This window comes from Pagrus major, chromosome 23 (genome assembly GCF_040436345.1).
Source record: "Pagrus major chromosome 23, Pma_NU_1.0".
NCBI lineage: Eukaryota > Metazoa > Chordata > Actinopteri > Spariformes > Sparidae > Pagrus > Pagrus major.
Window position 1 is genome coordinate 9,354,196 of NC_133237.1, and position 22,227 is coordinate 9,376,422.

A 22,227-nucleotide genomic window follows, 5' to 3' on the forward strand; every position below is an offset into this window, starting at 1 on the left:
TAACTGAGCAGCTCTCACCAAATCCCCCAGCACAGATTATAGTTAAATCCTGTGGAAAAATCGCCTTAAGGAATATGAAACATTCTCAACAAAGGAAAACCTCAGAGCTCAGAACACACATAAAGGTCAAGGGTGACTAGGATGATAAACTGAACTCAGACTCGAAGGCCACGGAGGCTTTTATGGACACATCGGCAGTACATCTCGATCATTAACTGTGCAGCAGTGTCCAGAATACTTCACCCAGACTGCCCTTCTTTCAGTGCACCTGCACACATTTTATCATCGCTCACTCACTTCACTGTGCGTGGACTGACTGTGCTGCGGGGTTGAACAATTTAGCTCCAATCAGCCAAAGAAAACAGAACTCATACTTGAATCCCCAAATGCATTCATGTACAGAGGCGGTGTTTACACTTTCATCATCCGAAAGTATTAAAATAAAAACCATTTAAAGCTGCAAGCATTCTCCAATCAACATTAGGTAGCGATATAACCCACTCTGCTGCTGCAAAGCTATTTACAGCCAAGAAATTACACCAGTGACTTCAAGTGTAGAGGCTGAATACAAATGTGTGCAGCTCAGACGTTTCTCCTTTTGTTTTTGTATTTACTTTTCCCAGCCATCTCTCCAGGAGTACTTACCGACCTGCTTTATTATTCCAGTGGTCGGCTGAAGACTGAGAGCTATTTTGTGCTGCAGACATGCCAGATGTCTCGTGCTGTTTCCCCTCAGCTGTCTCATACTGGAGCTTTCAGCGGCTGCGACTTTGAGAGGTCTTAGTTTAAATCCCCCTTAATACTTGTGTGAGAATGCACATCACACACTAATTTAATACACACAGCGGAGAGTTTCTCACACCTGTCTTCGTCTCCGGGTGTTTTGATCATGTAAATACGCATTACGCTCAGATTAAAGGTGCACTATGTAGTTTTTTTGGAGAAGAAATTCAAATTCAGTGTTTTAAAGGTGCACTATGTAGCTTTTCAAGCTGCTCTCGGAGGAAAATAAGGTCCCCACAATACTGTTTGAAGCTAGAAAGGTGGCAGGGTCCGCCACATGTAAACAAAGTGAAACAGTATGAAACTGTGTTGTCCTTTAAGGTCAGTTTGTTTATTCAGTCATGAAAACAAAGAGAGTTTGTTTATTTAGTTTGTTTAGGCATAAAAAACAACAGTTCCCCTCTTCAAAACTACATAGTGCTCCTTTAACATGCATCATTACTGGCGAGCCTGGTTTAATGAAACCCGCTAATAGCACCAGGTCTGTATCATGCTCTGCAAACCCCCACCAGAGCCATCATTCTGTCATCTCTGCTGCCGTAGAGCCGGTCCATAGGGAGCCTTGAGGCTGACTTATGGCTGCCCGCACAACACATTACAGTAGGCGCTGAGCAAGAAATTATTAAGCCTCGGGGAGGGAAAAACTCATTTGCAGACTGTTATGCATGCAGCAAAGATCTTCAAGGAAAGCCTGGGAATAAAGACCCTTTACTGTGAGGCTACCTGCCTTTTTCAGCACATGTTGCACCATCCTCGTGACTGAGGATGGGATTTTTATGCAGCATTTTTTATTTTTCAGCTGCTGTCCACAAGCACAGATGACTGTTTAAACACTGCAGGGAAAGTTAACTGTAGGCGACAGGAGGGAGACAAAATGTACAAAAAGTGCTTCATTATCAGACTGCATGGAGGGAGCAGCTCTCCACCTCTTCTCTCCCTCTCTCCTCCTCTCTCCTCCTCACTCTGCTGCTTCAGTGTTAACAGGCTGGGTTCTGCCTGATGGGGAGGACATGCGCGCTGAACAGGAGGAGGAGGTGGAGCAGAGAAGCTGGCTGCTCCTGGTGTGTTGACTCCATGATCACTCAATTATGGTGCGGAACTCTCCTCTTGTAATCGCCTCTTCTTGTGGGAAAGAGTCAAACTGAGGAGGTGGAGAGTTTTTTCTTCTTCTTCTTCTTCTTTTACATGCGTGAAAATAATTGGACACTTTTGTTGTTTTGCAGCTTTTTAGTTTCTTCTCATCTGAGTGTTATCAGCTGTTAGATTTTTCTAATAATCGATCGCCCCCGCCGCCAACCTGAAGTTCATTGTTATCATCTTGGCCGCCGGGATGGTGGCCTTCATCGGAGCGGTTATCTGCATCATCGCGGCAGTCCACACCGGATCCTCCAGGGCTGCCGCCGCGCAACAGCAGCCAGCGACCGACAACCACTCGCTGTACCCGGACGCGGCGGCGCAGACCCCCGCTTCAAGGGGCTCCGTGGCCCGGGCCGGATCTCTGGGCGCTCTCCATGGTTCTGAAACGCCCGATTCAGAAGCACCAACCTTCAACATCGGGCTCGGCGGGCTGGACGGGGTCACTGGACTCACCGGGCACGACCCATCCGTCAGCCGGCTCATCTGCACGCCGATCCCCGCCGGGGAGTGCAACCCGAAAAACTTTCAGCAACAAGCGGAGGACCCGTCGCTGTACGCGGGGGAGGACTGGGGCTACCTCCGCACCACCGCGGAGGAGCTCCGGCAGACGGTCCTGCAGCAGAAGGACCAGATCTTAACGGACCAGCGGACCATCAGGGAGCTGACGGGGAAACTAACCGAGTGCGAGAAGGGGCTGGACGGCAGGAGCAGCGGCGCGGACAGACGCGGGGGCGCAGCGGGGCTGCTGGGGGGCAAGAGCGCGGGAGAGGAGACGCACCTGGAGCGGATCATGGTGCGGGACAGCCCGGCTTCGACAACCGACAGTGTCCACCTGCTCACCGTGCGGGCTGTGGATGAGCTGGAGCAGGCGATCACCCAGCTCAAAGACCGCATCGAGAAACTGGAGGTATGTAGAGAAAGAAAACCAGACATGAGGAGGAATCTCTGGTCCCACATGATAAGATTTTAAAGGAATAAAGAAGAATCTCCCTGTTGAAGAAAGATGTTCATGTTCTGATAGAAAGCTTTTAATATTAAAGGTGCACCATGTAGTTTCATACTGTTTTCCTTTATACTTGTGGCGGACCCTGCCACCTTTCCAGCTTCAAACAGTGTTCTGGGGACCTTATTTTCAGTCATGGAGTTTGTATTATTACCTCATTAATAATGTAAATATTCAAATTATTCTACAAAACTACACAGTGCCCCTTTAATGTGCTATAACCTCCACTCCAGCTGCACTTTGCTGTTAAAAAGTCATGTTCAGAGTCGACATTAACGGCTATATTCGTCTCTTTTCTTACTCGATAGTCCCTTTTAGGTTTTCTGAGCACGCATGAGTGCTTTATGGAAGCAAGGCTGTTCAATTTTGAATGAGAACAAGTGAGTTATCCAAAAGGCTTTATGTGTGGTATCAGATTTTGGCAGCCAGATACCCATTTTTGTCAACAACAACATCAGCTGAAGCCATTCACTCATTTGCAAGCATTAAAAAAAGAGAAAAGCTTCCACACATGGCTGCTTTGTCTGCATTCTTGCACTCTAATCAATTACAGGGATCACATGATACGATCTGGAAATGATATTGCAGCTAACAGCCGATAAAATCAACATTTAGAGGTTTTGCATAATCAAAAACCCGTCATCTGTTCGTCCCTGGCTGAGGCGGCTAATTTATCATGCCAGGGAAACAGATTGAGAAATTAGGGTGGAAAAGAAAAGAGAGCGATGGAAAGAGAAACAGTGAAGGGGGGAGGAGAGGGGGGGAGGGAGAGAGGAGATGAGGATAAAGATAAAGTGAGGAGGGGGTGATAAAGGAGGAGGAGGAGGAGGAGGAGGGACGATAGAGCAGAGTAACATGAAACATGCCCTTTTCTGACCAGACTCCGATGATGTACAACCTCATTTTAGGCTGAAGCAATCCCATCCATAATTTATGAGTCGCCTATATTTGTTGAAAGCAGAGTAAATGTGCTTCTCTGCAGTATAGCGCTCGTCACTCTGCTTTAGTTTATGTAGGACATGTCAGTGTGGGTCATTTTCTTTGAGGATTATGCACTCTCTCTTTGTCTCCTCTCCATATCGACACTGTCAGATAAAAAAGCGGCTCTTTTCAGGAACCATGTGTGCTCACGTTTTCCTCTGACAGAATAAGATCCGAGTTGGATTTCACAGGTTTTCAGGGTGACATAATACTGGAGCTGTTGTTTCTCACCCCCACTCTCTTTCTTTTACCATCCAAGTCACGTTTCTGTGTACAGCAGGTACTTGGCCTATTTCACAGTGTGGTGTTTACATCAGATCCTCTGCGCTGGTGAATCTACAAGAAGAGCACCCATCAGGGAATACTAGTCAGGTCAAATAACTGTGTTAAATTCATAACCCTCACAGCTTTCATGACTACACTCCAGCAGCTATTGATAGCACTCGCTAGATGTCCATGTTTGCTTCTAGATTCAGAAATCCTATAGCGCCAACCCTTCTTCACATGTCAGAGGAGAAAAAATGTCTAGGACAGGCTGCATTTGTGCAAATGTGCTGGTTTTCCATTTGCCTCCCAGTACCACGGGCTCCAATAGCAGTTTCAGCCGTGATTTTCCTGCAGCATCAGTAGATTTCCATCATAACCAGAGGATCAATGGTAGTAAGAGCTACGTAATATCGTGCTGATCCAGCTGCAGTGTGTTGATCCTTCGCTCTGTGCTTTATCTTCAGTACAGGCTGTGCTGGAAATGAGTGTGAGGAACAAATGTCTTCGAGCTCAGTGGCACAGGGTCCTTAAGTGGGTCCCCAGCGAAAGGAGGAAGATAATATTTTAACTTTAATCACATTTTGAAGTTGGCTTTTTTGATTGATTGCAATTTAATGTGAAAGTATCTTACATATTGATTGTCTATGAAGTTTTTTTGTGTCATATTTAATTAAAAATGCATTATTTGGCCACCTGTCAAATTCATACTCAAAACCAATAGGAAGCAGCATAGCACCAGAGTAAACTGCTACTAACTGTAGCTGCCCTTAGGTAGTTACCTCAGTTAGCCGTGCAGTTATACTCCGATGTTATTGTTTCAGACAACGGTATCTACTATGGAGATCTTTGACATGAACATGTTTGGAAACCCCGGCTCTAATCTTTACTATGTGGCTAATTTCCTGTTGAACTATTATGAAATTTTGATTGATCAAATGAAAGAACAGATGCTCTTGTTTTCATGCAGCATTGCATGAAAACAAGCTCATATTGATAATGCTAACATGCTGATGTTTAGCAGTTAAGCAGGTATTGTTGACAATGTTCTCCATCTAAGTAAAATGTGACAGCATGCTAACATTCACTGAATAATACCTTACAACTAGATAGGCAGATACAATTTTAAAGGATCACCAATGTTATCGTATTTCCCTAGACTAACCCACAAACGTCAACCTCATGGTGGCGCTAGAAGAAAGGTCAGGGGATCACCACGTCTTCAGAATTCATCATCTTAAAGCCACGAATGTCTATAAAAGTAAATGTTGCATTCTTTTTTCTTTTTCTTTTGACCTGCTGCTAGCACTACAGGGCAAACACCAAAGTCTTTATCATTCATCCTCTCACGGCAATCCATCTGTTAGTTATTGAGATATCTAAGTCTGGACAAAGTGATGGACCAACCAACAAACTGACACATTCAGTTTGCTTATTTAAAGTTGGGGCATGTACTACTGAGCACATAATGATGCCTTTCACCACACTTATGCCTCTCTAGATTTTTTTGTGCACACATTCATGTATTGGAGGAAACTGTAATTGTTGTTTTATTTACAAATGTTTGACGCCTGCACATGTAAATACCTGCCTCGGGGCCTAACCCCAGGCACGATAACACAAGTGTCAAATATATTTTCCTATCAGTCCAAGGCTCACAGGATTGTATTTTTTTCAAGGCTCTCGATTAGCATACGCATGATTTAAGCAGATGCGTAAGTGCAGTCTGTAGCGAGGTGCAAACCTATAATTTCCAGCTATTACATCAAATGTGACGATAATGGCATGTTACAATAATTCTGTTGTTGATTTTACTGCAAAATGCAACCACATTACAGGATAAAAGACTGTTAAGTCTGCTGGAAAACATACATGTTACTCCATCGTGTGTCCTCTGCTGTCCTGTTTTACACCATGTGTTATCAAGTCAGGTTATTATGTATAGGAAGCTGCACAGCCCCAGCATCATCTCATACAATAGAGGTAAGCACAGTCCACAATGTATGGCTTATGGGTTTGTATTTTCTGTATAAATTCCCTCGGGGTGTCATCTCTACTGCATCCCATTAAACAATATCCTTGGTGGAAACACAGGACCAGGCAGGTTTTAGGAATCTTGTTGAGTCTGTATTCCCTCCCCTGTGGTATGACTGGTTATTTCAGTGAACCATTATGCAGCAGGGCCTGGCAATCTGTTGTTGACTGAAATATTTTTTTTAATCTTGGCGGCCTTTTCTGGCTTGCAATTATACATTGCGTTATACTTAATTGAAACAAATCCCTATGGACATGAGATGGCTCAGCTTTAAGGAGATGTGTTCATACCGAAAACTTCATGAGTGACACTTGGATACAGACGTTTTTTATCATTCCCTCTGTGGAATTCAAAAGAAGAGCTTGAAAGTACTGATCCTGCTTTAATCATGCCGCACTATATCTCACACAGATTCCACAGAAATGTGAAAACATGGCGAAATCCACAAATATAAACCCAGAATACTACAGAATCGATTCTAGGAAATGTTGCAAAAGGATGCTAATGCTCTATGTATGCAGCAGTTAAATGTTTTAAGCTTGAAGAGACAATATAAAGGAGAAAAAGTACTTATTTTTTCCATAACTGAATAAACAAGCTGTTCTCAGAGGAAAATAAGGTCCCCAGAACACTGTTTGAAGCTAGAAAGGTGGCAGGGTCTGCCAAATACCATATATGAATATACTTATTCATATTCTTGCTGGCAGGTAGATGAGAAGCGTGATATGACTTTCGCATTGTCCGTTCAATATGTAGCTATAGCTGGCATCAAGTTATCTGAGCTTAGCAGAAACACTGGAAAACAGCCTGAAGGTAACAGACAATCAACCTACCAGCACCTCTAAAGCTCTTTAATTCACACACTATATCTCATTTGAGCAATCCAAAAGTCAAAATGTATAACTAATAATTAACATTGTTTCCCAACATGGGGACTCTTGTGCAAAACTATTAGATAAGACTAGCAAGCTCACAGTGACTGCCCCCAGCTAAGAAATAGTCCTTGGAGAAATGTTGAACTATTCCTTTAAGGACAAAACATTACATTGACTAAAGGACAGTGAAACCTTATTAAATCAGGCCCTAGATCCATCACCAGGCGTGATGTAATGTTTCAGCAAAATCAATTATTAATAGGGTCTAATAACTTCTCCTTACATCGGCATGCAACCAAGAAAAGGTTGAGAATCACTGCTTTAACTGGGACGTTCGTTTCCATTAAATAGTAAGTAAACTCTTTTACCCGAAAGCAACATTTATAAATTATTTCACCTTAAAGCGGCACTATGCAGTTTTGGAGAAGAAATTCAAACTGATGTTGTTTACAGAAAAAACAGGGATCTGGCTGCCAATATCCACTATCGCACATAAATATCCAATACTGCACATAAAGCCTTTCGGATAACTCACTTGTCCTCATTCAAAATTGAACGGCCATTATTTCATAAAGCACTCATACGTGCCCAGAAAACCTAAAATGGACTATCGAGTAAGAAAAGAGACAAATATAGCCGTGGATGTCAACTGTGATCATGACTTTTTACAGCAAATGTAGCTGGAGTGGAAGTTTTAGCATATCAAAGGGGCACTATGTAGTTTTGGAGAAGAAATTCAAACTCAGAATTTTAAAATTTACAATATTAATGAGGCAATGATACAAACTCAGAAATATTTATCTTTTCCATAACTGAATTAACAAGCTGTTCTCAGAGGAAAAAAAAGGTCCCCAGGACACTGTTTAAAGCTAGAAAGGTGGCAGGGTCCGCCACATATAAACAAAGTTAAACACTATGAAACTGTCCTGTCCTTTAAGGTCAGTTTGTTTATTCAGTCATGAAAACAAAGAGAGTTTGTTTATTTAGATCTTTCTCTTCTGATTAAAATTCCTTAGAGTGAGCTCATGTGACATTACATCTGACAATACTGCTACAGACACCTGGGATTTGTATTTACGACAGTGGTGTTGCCCTTAGAAACCATGTGGGCACCAAATCGCACAAAATACCAATTTCTACATAATGTTGCTTTAACTGTACTTAGCGATAATTTCTGAAAGGCTGTAAAATCCACAAAGTGAACCAGTTTTCTTCCGCTGTCTCCCTCCTCCACAGTCAGACATTGGCCCATTTCCTCACAACCAGACAGACAGCACCACCTCAGGAGTACCAGAGGAAGGCGGGACGTCTGGCGGCCCAGAGAGGATGGCCGATCCTGGGCCCCGAGCTGGGGCTGACAGGCCCTGGAGGATGGAAGATTTAGAGGGAGAGCTGGAGAGGAAGGTTGAGCTGCTGGACAAAGAGAGAAAAGCCTTGAGGCTGGAAACAGAGAAACACAGACAGGAAATCGACAGAGGCATCAATAAACTCCACCACCGAATCTCAGGACTGGAGGAAGGTGGGTGTTAACAGATACAACTGATAAGAAATAAAACAGGATTTGTGTTTAAGTGCGGGTTAATATGAAATTGTAATAATGGACTGTGATGACTCATCTCACTAATGAGGAGAAATAATCAGGCATAAAAACCACAGCAGATGTTTCATTTTTCTATTAATCTCGATCAAATCAATCCATGAGGTTTCTTTATGATGAATAAATTATGTTTTAACTTATGTAAAAGAAAAAAAAGATCAGAAAGACTATGAAATCAATGCCCTGCTTCAAAAACACAGATCAGATGTTTTGATGTGAAGAAAGTACAGATCCATCTGATCCTTTTGCCGAATCACTGCAGTGATTTCTCTCTGCACTCTCTGTCCTTTGTTTCCACGTTCATGCTCTCTCTCTGCTTCTTCCTCAGGTATCTCCGGACATTCTTTCCCACAGGGCTACAGACTGTCCTTCCCAACTCGGACAAACTACATGTACGCTGTTGTGAAACACTCCATCCCGACACTGCGGGCCTTCACCGTCTGCCTGTGGCTGCGGCCCGCGGAGGGCGGGATCGGCACGCCTCTGTCTTACGCTGTTCCTGCGCAGCCTAACGAACTGGTGCTGCTGCAGGGCCTGCATACCCCCGCTGAGCTGCTCGTCAATGACAAGGTATCACTCAAGCTGCATGTACCGTGTATCTGAACTGTCCACTGCTTGGGTGCAATTGCTTTTCTCAGGAGGGTTGATGTAACCCAGTCATTGTCCAACATGACGCGCCAGATGGTTTGTTACATAGAAACATCTTGGAAGTCGCCATTACGTTCCAGACATGACCAGCTGCCGGAGCCGATTGCGGCCATTCTTCAGATAATGTAGATAATCCTTGTGGTTCCACCAATATGCCAATAATCTATTTTTGACAGAAGTGGACAGAAGCCACATCAAGCTGCACAGAACCAGGCAGGAAGTCAGACCCAAGGAACATAAAACAGAAGGATCATTACGTCACTGACTCTTGTTTTGGTGCCAGGCTGTGGTGTCGTGTCAGCTGTATTGAAGTCTATGAGAGAAGCATGGAGAAACACACTAAAACCCAACGTATAACTTCTGATGATGAAATGCCTCCAGAAAATGAAAGAACATACTTCAGAGAGCGTTTCTTCACGCATCCCCCCATAGACTTCAGCTGCCCCTCTTTTTAAGTTCCCTGGAACAGCATGCAGACCCAGAAACAGCATGCTCATCCAGTCAATTTTCAAAAATACTCAGGATCTACAGTACAGTAAAATAGACACAAAATAAATAATTGAACTGCATAGGACACTCAGCAAGGGTGGAAGCATAATAATCAAGGGAAACGATGAAATGAACTCAACAGTATCAGGCTCCAGGTGGGAAATGAAGCTGCGTGCAGGACGGAACAAAACCTTCCTGGTGAAATCAAGGCATTAGAAACAGTTTGGAAAAGGGCTGTCACTTTTAAAAAACACTTGACAGGCAATTAGACTATCATCATCACCTATCATGGGCATACTTTGACTAAGCAGATCATCAGGAGGAGAGTGCTACCACCAGTGGAGCCAGTCAGTTAATCAAACTCTTGCCAAAGCCAATAGGGAGAGGAGCGAAAACATCTTTCCCATCGCGAAAAGCTTTCAGTGTCATTCTTTACTCTTCTTTTAATGAAACATACTCTCCAGCTCTGACATAACTGATGCTACAGCAGCAGCTACGCTAAACCCTACGTTTGTTTTCTAACGAACAGTGGTTTCTCTCTTGTTGTAACACCTAAACCAGGGCCATAGCTGCCACTACTTCCTCATAGGACGCCAACTGGTCTGCCTGGCAAGATGAACGAGTTCACATGATCCCTTGATCTCGCAAATCCAGCTACCCGCCAAAGTAATGACACAGCATATTGGCAGTATATATTAGACAATATGTCAAGAAGATATATATTTACGTGCACGTGTTACAACATATGTTAGTCTCTCTGTTCATTCAAATATATTCTGTATTTTAATGGACAAATGTGAGTTTGTGAGTGAGCATTTTATTGTTCAAGACGCCCCCTAACCCTCAGCCTAAAAAACGTCCACGGTCGCCTGTGAAAAGACCTTCAAAGTGAGCGTTTTTTCACCAACTCTTTGAAGACTGGCTACAACTGACGCTTTGTATGTGGTTTCTTAGTCGGGCTCCAAAATGACGATATGCTCTTATCTGCACATTATAGATTAAAAAGGTTTTTTTAAGCAGTAACACATGTAATTGTGGAGTCAGGGATCAAACCGCAGAGCTTCTGATTGATGAATGGCTACTTTACCGTTTAGCCACAACGGCCACATGTAGGTTCAGTGGGTGAATTGTCACATTTATTTCTTCATATTTGTTTCATAGTTTGGAGTAGTTAAACCTGTAACGCTTTAAGTTCTTGCACATGCGCTTTACAGCAGAAAGCACAATGTCTTATTTTAAACTAATGTATAACACTGCTCCCATTATGATCTCCTGGAAGCTTTATGTAAGCAGCTCGCAGCCTTTATAGTTTCTATTTCTATACATTTTATTTGAAACATTAATTGTGTTGAAATTACGTTTTGCATAGAGCTCATTTTGCCCACCGGTGCAATATGACTTACCTTCACTTTAATCATAATCGCTTTAATCTCTTTCAACCTACTAATGAACAAAATGATGACACAAAGTTGTGTTTTGTTACACGTTGCTGTTGTAAAAACATTTTAGATGGTTGAGAGCTCTAAGATGTTCAGACCGACCTGGTGCTCACTGGGACGAGCCATGTAAAATTTGTTAATTAGATGTGATGAGAAATCTGCTACAAATTAAGAACCTGTTACGGTAAATTTATGTGCTGACAAAATCATTCAAAGGTTTTCTGTGATAATATTTCAGTGCCTTTTTCATAAAAACATTAGGGATGGGATAAAAATGTAAGACAGATCCAAGAGTCTGCAGCACTACTCTGGGATGGAGTGTAGAGGAGACTTACAGTGTACATATCTTACATAAGTTACCATAGTTTCACCTAAGAAGAGTTTCACTCCTGCTTTCTACACGACTCGCCCACTTTTACCCAATGTTCTATTTATAAAAAGCATTAGAGTCTTGAGTAGAGTTTCTAATGTCTCTTACAGAAGAAATAGTGCGCTGTATTAGCATACAAATAAGCAGAACACATCAAACCAAAGAGCCAATTTAGCGGACAGGCTAAACAGTCTCATTCATGTATTCAAATGACAAACTAATACGCCACCTTGACAGCATTACAGGCTTGTGCAGTGCGGTGCGGTGGCTGTAGGAATAATTCAATAAAGTCATTATGGTAATAGATGCCTGGAGGAAAAGTTCTGTGTCCTTGGAGGCAGCACAATGTCTTTGGGACAGAGGAAATACTGTATAATAGCCAGCTTTTGTACCCTGAAGCCTTGAGAGAGAAATGAGATGTCACCTTCAAATGTGTCTCAAGAACATCAGAATCCAAACTTCATCTGAACTGCCCTTTTCTTCGCCTATTCCCAGGTGGCGCAGTTGCCTCTGAACCTCTCCAGAGGCAGCTGGCAGCACATCTGTGTGAGCTGGAGCCAGAAGGGAGGAGCCTGGCAGGCCTACCAGGGGGGGAAACTGAGGGGCGAGGGTCACTCGCTGGCAGCCGGGCATCACATCAGACCTGGAGGAGTGCTCATACTGGGGCAAGAGCAGGTGAGCGCACGAATGAGGGTGTGGAAGACTGAAGGAATGAAGTTTTAACTGATTAGAGTCAAGTCAGCCTGCCGGGGTACTCCAGGAGAAATCTAATTTGGTATTCCCGTCAGACAACTGCTGACTACAGCGCTTCAAGAACATAGTAGCTTACCCTCTGCAGCTGTGGGTGTTTTCACTCACTGACTTCTCCTGGAGTTGTAAATAAAAGTAGTAAATAAAAGCATGAAATACTTCGAGAGCCTTGATGCAAATGGAGGCAGTTAATCTAGGAGTTTGATTTAGTTTGAAGTATACTGCTAGCTAAAGTGTTGAGTGTGTGTGTGTGTTTGTGTGTGTGTGTTGTGTGTGTGTGTGTGTGTGTGTGTGTGTGTGTGTGTGTGTGTGTGTGTGTATGTTTTGGTTACCTATTGGGGACAGTGGCATAAACACTGACCATGTCAGGGCCAATAGGCCTCATGGGGACCAAAGACCGGTCCTAATGCGGCAAAACATGATCTCTGATGTCCTGGTTAATTCTAGGGGTAAGGTATGAATAGAGCTTAGGGTAAGGGTTTGGTTTAGGCTGTACAAATGAATGGAAGTAAACATAAAGTCCTACTGTAACAAGGATATCTGCGCAAACCTGTGTAATCGATAAAGAAAACAAGTATAAAAATAAAATAGCCTGGGCGACCTTCATCCAGAGCCAACAGAACCCTTACAATATGGTGTCTTTATTCCATAGTCCTACATCTCCTTCATCTCCCCAAAAGCAAATCCACAGTTTGGCCTGAGTCAGCAGAGCAGTCGAAGCTGAGCTCTGCGTTTTTGTCTCTAATCACTTGAACGCCTTTCAAGCTTCATCTCTGTAAACCATCTACCTTTACTCTTGTTTCTCTCCAGGACTCCCTGGGCGGAGGTTTTGACTCATCCCAGGCTCTGGTTGGAGAGTTGTCCCAGGTTGGTCTTTGGGACCGGGTCCTGTCTTCTAGCCAGGTGGCCAGCTTGGCCCGCTGCAGCAGAGTAACCCAGGGGAGTGTGGCCCCCTGGACCGAGAACGGAGTTGAGGTTCACGGCGGAGCAACCAAGGACCCGGGGGAGCCTTGTAGTAAACACACCAGGAGCTCTCAATGACTGATGGGAGGAGGCTTTGAGGAAAGGGGAAGTGAAAGAAGGGAGGGTGGAGGAGTAAAGTTGTAGCGATTTCGAGAAGGTATCAGTTTGCCTAATATTAACACTGCTACATGATTTTCTAAACAATTCTATGTGGCATGGACTGGCAAGTATGTGAAAATGGAAAGTTAATGATATATATTTATATGGCCTGAGTAGAGGGCTTTGCAGTTACTTCACCAAACTTCTAGCAACCACAGCTGATCCCATTATGAAGGGTCCATGGCGAAATGTGCAATACAAGATGAGATTACTCATAAATATAGCTGTAGTATGGGTATAGATCACATTCTGTACGCTACTTATAGTCTATTAAATAATCTATAATTGTAGATGTGTTGCCAGATTCAGGCCACACTATGTTGGCATTGGTCCTAGCTCCTACTTTTTAACCAGCTAGCAATCTAATTAGTAAAAGCAACTACTGTACATGTCCACTTTAAGAAGACAAGCACACAATTTATTTTTCTGCTAGCTATTAATAAGTGTGGAAATGTGCTAGCGACGACACAGTGATGGCTAGCTGACCAAAACTTGCTTATGATTAGCTAGCTAAAAAAAAAGAAAAGACATTATCTAACCCTCAAAGAAATTGTTAAACATGTTGGAGAGTACGCTGATTTGCTTTATTGCTGAGAGTTGAGCTGCTGGCTAACTTAGCTTAGCATAAACACTTTAGACAGGGGGGAGCAGCAAATTTTGCCTACCAGCACCTCTAAGGTCAACAATTAACCATGTTCTTTTGTTTAATCACAGAAAAAAACAAAAGCTGGCTGGTGGTGGTAGCTTCATACTTAGCATGTAGCATTCTGATTCACCAGATGTAGGCTGTTGGTAGGCCTATAAGTCTGCTATCGGCCAATTATTTCAATCTGCATTCTCCACCCTTCAGCTATCTGAATCTGCGAGCTAGAAACCTACGTGCTGAAATGGGAAGTCCATCGCTAACGGTGCAAACCTAAACAAGTTAGCAGCTCATCAATGTGAGTGATAACTTTCAGCAAGAAAGCAAAGAATCCTTTTCCCAAAAATGTTGACATTGTCCTTTAAACCAATATGATCACTGGAGATGTTGTCATTTAACAGCTAAAACTATGCAGAAATCCCCACTGTATATTTATTGTGTTGAGACAGTCGAGAGCTGTTGACCTCCACTATGGCTGCCAGAAGTTGTGTCAAGCCAGCTGAAATCCCTCCACGAGTTCAGCAGGGTCGGGGTGATGTTAATTAGGAGCCGTGACAGCTTTGGCGCAGGGAGTCGACGTAAGGTGATGAAAAATGTTGGAGAAAGTGGTGGGAATATTAAGTACTAGGTGATGGCAACAAGGAGTAGATGATGAAAGAGAAAGGAAACAGATGGATCCAGTGCTGTTAAGGAGCGATGCTACATTGTTTTCACCTCTGCATGATGTGTTCATATACCTGTAATGTCTTGCCACTGCACTGTGTTGCTCACAGAGGACAGTGCCTCCTGCATCAGTGGCTGTCTTTGTGTCTCTGAAGGCCCGAGGGTCTCTTTTGTTCCCTAAATAAGTTTATGAATCAATCTAAAACAAGGAGTCTTATTCCCTAAGGAAGTCACCACCATTAGCAGAATGTTGCTTTTCTTTTGGGTGCATTTACATTTGTTTTTACAAGCTTTTGCCCCATTTCTGTCAGTCTGTGCAGATTTAGAAAATCAACATCAAAGTATGGGCTCTCATCAAGGACATATTTGAATTCATGGTCTTAAAGGAGACCTATTATGCGTTTTCATTTTTTTCCTTTCCCTCTGTGTTTTTTATAGATCTAAAAGATCTTGAAAGTTAAAAAGCTCAAAGTCCGCACCAACAGAAGCTCCTCTCTCCCACAGAAAACACTGCTCCCGAAACGCCTCGTCAGTAGTACTGCCTTTAATTCTGTGACTTTCTGACATCACACCACGTCACCATGTCACGCATTTGCATGATTCATGACCAGCAGCTAGTTTGGCACCTAGTCACAGCTGCTCTGTTGTTGTTACTTGTGCCGGCTCAGGCGTGTGTGAGCTGACCAATCAGAGGAGACTGGGTATTCAGAAGGGGGGGCCTTAAAGAGATAGGAGCGGTGCTGCAGCACTGGACAGAATGAGGAAACCAATGTTTTTTGAGCATTAAACCACCAAAAATAAAATTATGAACCTGAAAATGAGCATAATATGTCTCCTTTAAATGCAACCTTCAAACATACATAACATTTAATGGTTTTATTAGTTTCAAATTTACATAATGCACTCTTTGCAACTGTATACCGGCAACCAGTCAACAGTGTGGTTTGATGAATCAACAACCGGAAACCTCCGACTCTTCCAGCCTTCCTACATTCCATGCATGAGTCGTGCTGAATGTTTGCAACATACCTCGTCATTTTGAGGATTATTCTCAACTGTTGTATGAGACATGATGTGAAATACAAACTGTTAATTTCAAAAATTCCTACAAACGCTGGCTCTCCCTATAGCATAAAAACAATCCTTAGTGGAAAGTGCCTGTCGGGGTGTTTGCGCCCATGTAAACAAATGGTCAAATTTATCCTGATGGAGAATTCACACCGCGAGATGTTTTGAGCTAATTAAGCGTCAGTGTTTCTGTGAATCCCCCGGGGATCTTTTTAAGATTTAAGAGGTTTGATAAAACATTTGAGAACACAGACGCAGTTTCTCTGTGCAGTGCCGTTCAAACTGATGCTAAATCAGGTCAGCATGATCTTGCTGTGACTAATAGTGTCTTTGATGATGCCTCTCAGTCTTCAGTGTTGTTAATACTATTATGCCTGGTGTCTGTTCAGCAACTTTTTTGGGCTTTTTGATAGTGTCGTGGCATTATTCTGTTTACAGTTATTGAAATTGAACGCTTTTTAACTCTACTGGCAATGTTTGTCTTTTCTTACATGACTTCTGTTGTTTTTTTTTTCACTGTATGCATCAGTATCTTGTCTATTTTCACGCTGTTGTTTGTATAAATACTGTACGTCCGTGTCTTGTATGGTGTTGTATTGTTCTGCATATGTGCCGTGTACAAACCTCAAATCTTTATTAAAGTCCTAATTTTCAGATGTAAAGAATGTGATTCCTTTCTTAGTATCTGACACTATATTTGCATCAGAGAAAAAAGCACAGTGAATAAGTGTACTAGAACTTCAGTTGTTCTTTTATTCAAGGACATGCACGAACACACTTGTAATTTAAGCACAGCGGCAGCAAAACCTGCTGTGAAAGCAATCCCTCCTACAGTGAGAGTGCTCTCCAGACTCCACAAAAAAACATATTCATTTTTTCAACAAGAGAAAATAAAGTATATGTCTGTGTTCTCCTGCTCCTCCAAACAATCCTCCTCGAAGCAAATTAAAGGAGAGAGTTCAAGGAGAGAAGCCTGGAGTCTTCTCCTTCAGATGCCGCAGGTGTAGATATGAGTTAAGAGTAAAATGAGGATTTGGCAGACCCTGTGAGGCAGCTGCTGTGTATCTGCTTCTCGTGTAGTAATGAAAAAAACTGGTTCTATCTCTGTCGCATGTGTTTGAGAGGCATAACGTGTTCAGGGCCTCACATTCAGTCCAAATCTTAAATGGACAGAGCATATTTGTATTCATGTTTAGGCCTGCAAAGACATTTTATGAGCAGTCTGATACAGACTACAGGTGTTTTTCTAATTGTGCATCGCTGTATGCCATTACTGTGTAACCTCTGTGTCTCCAGTTTGTATATATGTGATACTTATGACTTTTTCAACTCCCACTCTGCCTCCACTCTCCCAACCTCTCTGTCATCCTCCATTCTCACCCTCCTCTCATCTTCTTCCCTCCTCCTCCTCCTCCCAGTGGCATTTCTACATCAGACCCCTCATCCTCCTCCTCCATAGTCAACTGTCACCTGCTCTTTACTCAATCCCTGCATGCCTCGTGTCCCATTTCTCAACCATCCCTTCAGCCAAAGACACCCTCAGCATGTCTACTGACAGAGAGGAGATGCGTGCACAGCACGAGGCTCTGAGTTTTCAAGGTTGCTGTCACGAAAAACTGACACTTTAACAGATATGTTGGGGAAAAAATTGAAGAGAACAAGCTTACAAGAGACTTGTGATAACAAATAGCTATGAGAGGGGATTTAAAAACAAATGTTTATCTTTGCTTTGCCGCCTCAAGACATAAGTCATGCAACATAATTTTTTGGAGTCGTGATTCTTCTGTGGGCCTGTGGTGAGCCTACTAGCCAGTACAGCAACTGACAGACACAGAACAGAACAACCTGTATCCGTAATCCCTAATTAGCATGAGTCAATCTGTTCAATCCTTCCAGTGGATAAGACTGGGTGAGCACCGTTTGTTCACGCTATCCTCTCTCTTAGTAATGGACTTACGACTTAAGACCATCAACAGCTCTGATGGTCGTGCCAGACAGTCAGAGTCAGCTGGCTGATGTCACACAACTTGGATCCAAACCAAGTCAAGTCCTATTAACCTCATTAGTGTGCAGCGTGCAGCCTGCGGTCTGTAAGAACTGCTCAGAACACAATATTAACCCCTGCAACACTGATGTTACATGTTTAACTAAAGCTATGTCGTGTTTTAAATGAGTGAAATATTAAGTTTAAAGAAAACGGAACCATCAAGGTGTCTTGTTATCATTTTAAATGCTATCTCATCTGATATATTTGGATGTTGTTGAATCTTAAAGATCATATTGATAATATTTAATGTTGACAAATCATTTTTAGAAAATAATACATCTACAGAGCTTGTGATGGTGCAGAATAAAAGTATCTCTTTTCCTTTAAAACATCATAATGATTGTGAATTAATAATTGTACAATGTGTTTCAAGTCCGAGATTGTTGTTCTGTTTATCTCTGTGTGAGAATTCGAACAGCTTCTGACAAGGTTCGTCAGCCAATAGTATATTACTTTGGTAAAAGTGAAAGTCACCCATGAAAATAGAACTCAAGTAAAAGTCTTAAAGTATCTGGCAATAAATGTACTTAACTATCAAAAGTACAAGTAAAAGTAAATTATTCATATATTTAAATGTATGTAAATATTGTATACTATAGGTTGACCAATTATCAGATCCGGTAAATAATTGTAATATAATAATTTTTGGCCCTACATGTTGTGATGGATTCAGCCTTAGGAGGTTAAAACATGCTGTTCCAATACATTGATGCACTGAGTGTGGCTGTGCAGCATCTCTCTGGTTAACAGACACACGAATCTGAGCTATGTTATGCAATATGCAACAGGTCTATAAGCGTATTTTTGGCTAAGTGTCTCACACCTGCTATGGTACTGCAGCTTTAACAAAACTTGCCTGTCACAGCTACTTTCTAACTGCTTCAGACAGGCTGTCGGGTATTAATTTCTTTCCTGGCGCTCTCAACATTTCTCAGCGGCAGCGAACGGAAGAGAGGAGACACAAATTCGATGTGTGATTCTCACACATCAACTCAAATGGCTTCTTCTCACTTTGTTTCTTTCTGTTTTAGCACCTCGAACAAAAGCATCACACTTGGGAACTTGTTTCTTTGCATTTTTCCCCTTGAGGCATGATAATTTATACAAAACAGTAGAAGCCTGCAGCAGTGTGTGTGGAGAGGGCACAGGACAATCTGACAGGGAGAGATGTACTGGCTGCAGCAGGGACTTAACCTGTGACCCTTCAGTTCCACCAGGCTTCAATAAACAGCGTCCAGAGCCAGAAGATGATATTCCCTGTTGGATTACCAATCTAATCCATAATGTTCCATCTAGGAATGGATTGGGATTGTAATCCCATATAATCCATGAAATGGATGGACCAACAAGCGGAGACTTTGGCTGAAATCAAATACTCTCAGGCACAGTTAACACTAATTCATGCGAAAAGATGACGGTCCATTAGTCTACAGTTTATTATGTCACTGCATGTGATGTTCTGCTTCTCTTCGACTGTGTTCAAGCCTCCTTCACTGTTAATGAGAGACCAGATATGTTGGCTCTTGTCTGGATGAGGGGAACATTTTCTGATTCAAAGCTGTTTGAATCCAAACTCATTAGGTTTTATATGCTCCAGCAGATATTCAGCCCCGAAGCTGTTTTTTTTTTTTTTTTTTTTTGTCAAATGAGCAGCTCCAGGAAGTGTCTGATCACAAAATGACATGTTGCTCTGCTGGGAGTGTCCCATTGGAAAGTAACATAATTTTGTTTTGGGGGGTTGTTAAATCTTGAAAACAAAAATGTTACTGCATGCTGAAAGTTAAGATGCAAATCATGTTAAAGAGAAACTTAATACCAGGCTGAAAAGCTGTGTTTTGCTGCCCCCTCCAAATGAAACTTGCAAGCCGGGTGGGTGTGGTCAGAAGCCACCCTCAGCAGTGATGTCACCCGGTCCTGGAGTCCACCTGGACACCACTGCAGTAATGTGAGAAGATAAACAAGATTTTCAGGGGGGTTATACTACTGTTGAAAAAAATGCAGACCAGAAATAATCTTAAAAAACTGGGTTTGATTTCATGAATTATAATTGTTGTGTTTTTTGCTCACATTCTGTCAGAGTAGTATTCACACCAGACGGATGCATTTTGACATTTTGCGGTCATCATGATAACTGCTTTCTATCAAAATCCTTAAATCCACCCACTCATCACTTTCCCTTTTGAACCAGAGTAGGTAATCCACCTACTCAGCCTCCACATGGCAGTATCCCAGAATCGTTACTCTTCATCCACACACACAGACACACACACACACACACACACATACGGTCCAAAATCCCCACGGAGGCTCCATCTGGACAGGAACACGCTTTGCTCTTCCTCCGTCTTTGTCACCCACTTTGCATCTCAAATTCCTCCCTCCCTCCCTCCCTCCCTCGCTTATCCTCCACGGTTTAATACAATATTCTTTCAAGTGCAGGTAGGTGGCCTTGTATAACTCCATGAGCATGGTTGTAATACTGCCAAAGTCAATGGGATTGTTTCCTCCGAGGCTGCTTATGTTAAAAATGTATACATACTCACTGCTGTAAAAATGCACCCCAAACAGTGTGCTTGGTAAAAATAATCCAGCAGTATCGACCCTCTTGAGGTTATGTAAGCCTGAGTGTTATCTCAGTCAGCAGTCAGTATTTTGGACTTTGGAAACAGCGTTCTTTCACACGTTTTCCCATGGGTAATTGTTTTAGTGGTTATTTTGTCTTCTGATGAAAGAAATCTCAAGTATGCAGCGTTCGCCCACATTCAGCTGGGCAGTCAGTGGAAGGAGTCTCACATTCACATTCACGCCAATGTTCCCGCTCACGTGGAGATACATTTTTACATAATTACAGAGAAGATCTTTAGCGATTAAACTCCATAAACATGCAGCAGCTTTATGAAACAGGAGCTCAGAGAGAGACAAGACTCAATCCCCCTGTTGGATTCTAGATGGTGATGGTGAATAGAGAGCAGAAAGATGACATCAAGTACCCAAATGGGAGAAATCTTTCTGCTCAGGAGGCCATTTTGTTGTTATGTAATACAATCATATGCATTCAGGCTGCAGCTTATTAACTACATGTTATTCACTCAGCAATCACAAAGTGTCTGTGAGTTATCATGTTGTTGCTTTGTCATTCAAACACGACTGTAAACATTCACAACAGAGAAATACATTAATGTACGCAACATCTGTGTACACATGTTGAAAATTCACAGTCTGCTCTGTTAATGTGAGGATTTATCACATGAAGCTTCTATTACAGCTGTAAACTGTACACTACCATGCACTACTATACATTTTCAAATAGGACTTTCATTTGTTTTAATAGCAGCTCCTCTGGCACCTGTCCATGAGGTTTATATAAGTATTATATCATCCCACATACAATGGCAACTCTCTGATATGAAACATCCTGACTCGATATTACAAGGTTTGTGACATTTTATATTAAAATATGCAAATGACGCACTATCCAATTAAATATGCACAAACTTGAACATTGGATGAAGCCGAAATTCAAAATGCTTGTTTCATTTTGTTGATATAAAGCTAGAAGGAGCGTGTAAGTGCTGAAGTGGAGACTTCTGGCTCAGTAGTAGAAAGAGCCTTTAAAGATATGTATTGTATAATTCCAGCTATTTTTAGACAGAAAATTGTGATTTTAACTAATTGATATCACCATGACATTTTCCCTAGCTGATTACTCACATTAAGACAGTACATTTTTTGTATTACACGTTTTCTGAACGTTTATGTATAAATATGCTAATTGGGTTATCAAATTATAATACACTATATTTGCATACATTTCTTAAACAGACTCTAACTCAACTCAACTTTATTTATATAGCACTTCACACACAACACAGTTGATCCAAAGTGCTTTCTAGATCACAGGGGAAAAAAGAATAAAACAAGAATGAGACACAAACACTTGAGAGGAAAAGGAAACTAGAGTGACGATGCTGTGATAATAATAATAATTTAAAAATAATGAGTAAACAGAGCGATGATAATATACAGCAGTGGCAGCAATGTGCACCAACAACAGTCGCAATAATAGTAATAATAATTGCAAGGAAGGCACAGGCAAATTAGACACATAATTAGGTGAAGCTAAAGGCTAATGAGTAAAAGTGTGCGGCAGTTTAGGGGCGTCATAAACTAAAACACATACGTTTATGTGTATGTTACAAGTTTTCTCTCTACTAGTTTTTAAGAGAACATGTTATTGAAGCAAACTGGCCCTAAAAACTGACTAGTGCAGGAAAACCCAGCATTTTCACCTGCAGTGTCTCCCCACATGGCTC

The 22,227-nt window shown here is 42.1% G+C and overlaps 1 protein-coding gene across 1 annotated transcript; it reads left to right on the forward strand.

Moving 5' to 3' along the window:
• Window positions 1–2,086: 2,086 nt before the first annotated feature.
• On the forward strand, window positions 2,087–13,412 carry nptxra (neuronal pentraxin receptor a). Its single transcript, XM_073495068.1, has 5 exons — window positions 2,087–2,827; window positions 8,315–8,597; window positions 9,004–9,245; window positions 12,117–12,296; window positions 13,182–13,412. The coding sequence occupies exons 1-5, from the start codon at window positions 2,114–2,116 to the stop codon at window positions 13,410–13,412; spliced, it is 1,650 nt and encodes a 549-aa protein (XP_073351169.1). The 5' UTR covers window positions 2,087–2,113.
• Window positions 13,413–22,227: the final 8,815 nt, after the last annotated feature.

Excerpts from the sequence above, each read along its gene's own strand:
- nptxra (XM_073495068.1), top strand. The coding sequence starts at position 2,114 with ATGGTGGCCTTCATCGGAGCGGTTATCTGCATCATCGCGGCAGTCCAC. Across the intron at positions 2,828-8,314 it reads ACCGCATCGAGAAACTGGAG|TCAGACATTGGCCCATTTCC; the intron begins GTATGTAGAGAA and ends CCTCCTCCACAG. Across the intron at positions 12,297-13,181 it reads TCATACTGGGGCAAGAGCAG|GACTCCCTGGGCGGAGGTTT; the intron begins GTGAGCGCACGA and ends GTTTCTCTCCAG.